The following is a 4,184-nucleotide window of genomic DNA, read 5'->3' on the forward strand; positions in this document are numbered from 1 at the left end:
TTTTCAATTTAGAATATACCCTGTTGTGCTAGTTGACTTTCCTCCTACTATTGACAAGTATTACAGTCCTTTTTAATTTAAATAAGTTATTTTTCCTAGCACAAATTAAAAAAAAAATTAAAATGGAAAAACACAGGCATGAGCAAAATAAATGAATGGCAATAATCTCCATGGTTTACTGAGTGCGCCTGGACGTTTAAGTGCTCTCAGTTTTTCTCCATAGGAAATGCACAGGTGAGAAACTGACGTTAAAGGGGATTCAATGTCAAGCTAGTAAGTGGTAGAGGGCAGATTCAAACCCAACACTGTGGAACCCGAAGTCCAAGGTCCTCCCCTGCTGCCCCTCGGCCTCTGCCTCTAGTCGGGAAGCACATCTACTGGACTGTCGGCGGGGTGAGGCGCAGCGCCCCAGACCGGTGCATCCGCGGCCCCGGCGCACACAGGCTCCACGCTTGGGGAGCGCGCGCGCACGCAGCGGCGCTAGCCTGGCGGCTGCGGCGACAACAACAACGTCACAGCTCGAGCTTTCCTTTTCGGGAGTCCCCGGCACACATCCTGTGTCCATGTTTGGGCATTTACGTCACGGCGGCAGGGCCGGGGCCTCCCAAAATGGCAGTGGCCCGGGGAGTCGGAAGCCCGGAGCCAGCGCCGCCGCAGCTATATAAGTGGGGGGGCTGTGGGTTGGGGGAGCCCGGCTGCGCTTTGGAGAGGCGAGGAGCCGCCGCCCGAGGCCGGTGCGGGCGAGCGAGGGCGCCGCGGCTCCCCAACTCCTTTCCCAGAGCTGAGTGCCAGAAGCCAGGAGCCCGGGCGCCTAGGTCTGCGCGCTGCGGGGAACCCCTACCGCCAGCCTCCCCGCCACCCGCGCGCCCCCAAGCCCAGCGGGCGAGGCCCCGGGCGCCCCACAGCCGGCGCCGCGCCATGCTCCACCTTAGCGAGTTTTCCGAACCCGACGCGCTCCTCGTCAAGTCCACTGAAGGCTGTTGCGCCGAACCCAGCGCTGAATTGCCCCGGCTGCCCGCCAGGGACGCTCCCGCGGCCACCGGCTACCCTGGAGGTAAGGAGGGCGAGCAGGGGTACTCAGACGACTACACCACAGCGCGGGGGCGCACCACACCTGAGAACCGGGAGGGACTGGGACACTGGAGCTGTGAGAATAGGGGCGATGGGAAGCTTAGGAGTCCTGGGGTGTGCACCCCCATTCCCACCCACACTGGGCCGCCAGCGCCTCCGCAGGAACCTGTGCGGTTATCGGAGCGCCCTTTTGCCTGTGCACGTGTGTTTTGCGTGTGCGTGTTTCTATGTGCTCCTTGGGACGTATGCGGGCCCCTGCTGAATCAGAATGTGCAAAAGGCACTTTGTGTATATCCGTGGGCACCAAGAGTTTCGTGGGTAGGGGCTGTGGACTCAGGTGCACCCTTTGATGTGCCCAGAGCTGATTCCTGCTCCCTCCTCAGCAGGCGATTTCTTGAGCTGGGCTTTGAACAGCTGCAGCGCAAGTGGGGACTTAGCCGACTCCTGCTTCCTGGAGGGGCCTGCGCCCACACCCCCTCCCGGCCTCAGCTACAGCGGTAGCTTCTTCATTCAGGCAGTACCCGAACACCCGCACGACCCGGAGGCACTCTTCAACCTCATGTCGGGCATCTTAGGCCTGGCACCGTTCCCCGGTCCAGAGGCAGCAGCGTCCAGATCCCCGCTGGATGCCTCTTTTCCCGCGGGGCCCGATGCCTTGCTGCCGGCTCCGCCGGACCTTTACTCCCCGGATCTGGGCGCTGTCCCCTTCCCAGAGGCGTTCTGGGAGGCCTCGCCTTGCGCGGGCGCCCCCTCACAGTGCCTGTATGAGCCTCAGCTCTCCCCGCCCGACGTCAAGCCCGGCCTCCGGGCGCCTCCCGCTTCGCCAGCGCTGGACGCTGCCTCTGCCTTCAAGGGTCCCTACGCGCCCTGGGAGCTGCTTTCTGTGGGGGGCCCAGGGAACTGTGGGTCACAGGGAGGCTACCAGGCCGCCCCCGAGGCTCGTTTTCCCGCAATAGGGACCAAGATTGAGGACTTGCTGTCCATCAGCTGCCCTGCGGAACTGCCGGCCGTCCCAGCCAACAGACTCTACCCTAGCGGGGCCTACGACGCTTTCCCGCTGGCCCCGGGTGACTTAGGGGAGGGGGCTGAGGGCCTCCCTGGGCTCCTGACCCCTCCTAGTGGGGAGGGAGGGAGTAGCGGCGACGGCGGAGAGTTCCTGGTCAGTACGCAGCCTCAGCTTTCCCCGCTGGGCCTTCGCAGCACCGCCGCGGCGGACTTCCCTAAACCTCTGGTGGCGGACATCCCTGGAAGCAGCGGCGTGGCTGCACCACCCGTGCCGCCACCGCCGCCCACCCCTTTCCCCCAGGCCAAGGTGCGACGCAAGGGGCGCCGTGGCGGCAAATGCAGCACGCGCTGCTTCTGCCCGCGGCCGCACGCCAAGGCCTTCGCTTGCCCGGTGGAGAGTTGTGTGCGGAGCTTTGCGCGCTCCGACGAGCTCAATCGCCACCTGCGCATCCACACGGGCCACAAACCCTTCCAGTGCCGCATCTGCCTCCGCAACTTCAGCCGCAGCGACCACCTCACCACGCACGTGCGCACCCACACCGGCGAGAAGCCCTTTGCATGCGACGTGTGCGGCCGCCGCTTCGCGCGCAGCGATGAGAAGAAACGGCACAGCAAGGTGCACCTCAAGCAGAAGGCGCGCGCGGAGGAGCGGCTCAAGGGCCTCGGCTTTTACTCGCTGGGCCTCTCCTTCGCCTCCCTCTGAGCAAGAGATGGGTTTATGGGTTGGAGCGCCGCCATTCGGCGCGCACGAGATCCGGGCCGTTCCCCTCCCCGCTCTTCTTCCAACTCCTCCTCGCACGCCCGAGGGCCGGCCTCCGGTTCCGCTTCCAGTTTCCTTGAAGCGCCCGCCGCACACGCCCTATTCAGCACCAGTTCCGCGGACAGTTCCCGCGGTCCAGGCGCTGTCCCTTGTCAGCCGCGCTTTGGGGGAAGTCTTCTGAGACCACCCAGTGAATAGGCACTACCCTGGGATTCAAGACAGTCTTTTGTAACTGGCGCACGCCCCACCTCTTCCTCTATAACCCCCAGAGACAGGCTGGGGCAGCGCCAAGCTGGTCTCGTGCGGGACTTTGTACAGCAGTGTCTTATCCAGCAGCCATTGGATGTAACGTTTTGCTTTGGGGTTTTTTTCCTTTTGTTGTTGTTAATTTTTGTAAAGCAGACGCTACTCTCAAGCAGTTGACAAAACTGTTTATTTTTGCAATTAAAATTATTGTGCTAAAAGCTTACCGAATCTGCCATGTAAGCTCCTGACCCTTCCCCTCAGCTTCTCCCCCAGGACCATAAGTGCCCGAGGATAAAGGACATCCCCACTCTCATGGGGTACAGGCCCTGAACATGTTACACACCCACTTCAGGTACACCTGCCAGGAACTGCGGCACAGAGTAGGCATTCAATAAATGTGTGCTGAGTTAATGAACGAATTTAATCACAGTTCACCTAAGGGCTGGAGGTGTTTCTGGAACTTCAAAGTGGTTAAAAGGTGTAGGTGTTCAACATTATATATATATATATTATTCTCCTTAATCCTCACAATCCCAAATAAAGCAGGCATACACCTCACTTCAAAGATGTGGAAGCAATGTAGATAGCTTGCTGGAACAATGTAGTTAACCCAGGCTAGGAACAAACAGGTCAAACACATCTATCTAACTTCAAAGCCAACCCTCATTTTCCAACCCCAGAATGGAGGCACCTAAGCTTAACAGCACTGATTGGAAACGCTTCCTACCAGAAGGTGAGAAACAGGTTTGGCAGCTAGAGGGAGCTCCAGGCAGTAGCGACAGCAGCAAAAGGCTGCAGTATTTTGGTGCTGTTTGTGAAAGCCCAGAGTGTTCACTGTCACAGAGGCTCTAGACAGTATCTATGCATCTGTTCAAGAGTCACATGGTGTCAGGGCCCAAAGGGTATCAGCATTTAGCTAGAGCACACCTGAATATAGCAAGGAGCAGGCACTTGCCAGAGACTCATGGTCACCTTAGTTGCTCTTTCCACAAAAAGGATCTTCTCCAGGAGGCATCAGCCTACTTACCATTCAGCCATGCGCCTGCCACAGCCACTTTTCTCCAGCTGTCCTTCCAAGTGAACCCTTTATGGCTTTGGGATC

At 59.3% G+C, this 4,184-nt stretch overlaps 1 protein-coding gene across 2 annotated transcripts; it reads left to right on the forward strand.

Annotated features, from left to right (window-relative positions):
• Window positions 1–455: 455 nt before the first annotated feature.
• On the forward strand, window positions 456–3,300 carry EGR4 (early growth response 4). Of its 2 annotated transcripts, none has more exons than XM_011945162.1 (2): window positions 456–1,054; window positions 1,455–3,300. In XM_011945162.1, exons 1-2 carry the CDS (start codon window positions 610–612, stop codon window positions 2,777–2,779), a joined length of 1,770 nt encoding a protein of 589 aa, XP_011800552.1. In that variant the 5' UTR covers window positions 456–609; the 3' UTR covers window positions 2,780–3,300. The 2 variants fall into 2 exon arrangements, with proteins under 2 accessions (XP_011800552.1, XP_011800553.1); XM_011945163.1 differs by having other exon boundaries at window positions 706–1,054; window positions 1,458–3,299.
• Window positions 3,301–4,184: the final 884 nt, after the last annotated feature.

Source organism: Colobus angolensis, unplaced genomic scaffold (assembly GCF_000951035.1).
Source record: "Colobus angolensis palliatus isolate OR3802 unplaced genomic scaffold, Cang.pa_1.0 Scaffold24, whole genome shotgun sequence".
Taxonomy (NCBI): domain Eukaryota; kingdom Metazoa; phylum Chordata; class Mammalia; order Primates; family Cercopithecidae; genus Colobus; species Colobus angolensis.

Bases quoted from the DNA above. Each gene is read 5' to 3' on its own strand.
- EGR4 (XM_011945162.1), top strand. From the start codon at position 610: ATGGCAGTGGCCCGGGGAGTCGGAAGCCCGGAGCCAGCGCCGCCGCAG. The intron at 1,055-1,454 runs GTAAGGAGGGCG...CTCCCTCCTCAG, and splicing joins GGCCACCGGCTACCCTGGAG to CAGGCGATTTCTTGAGCTGG.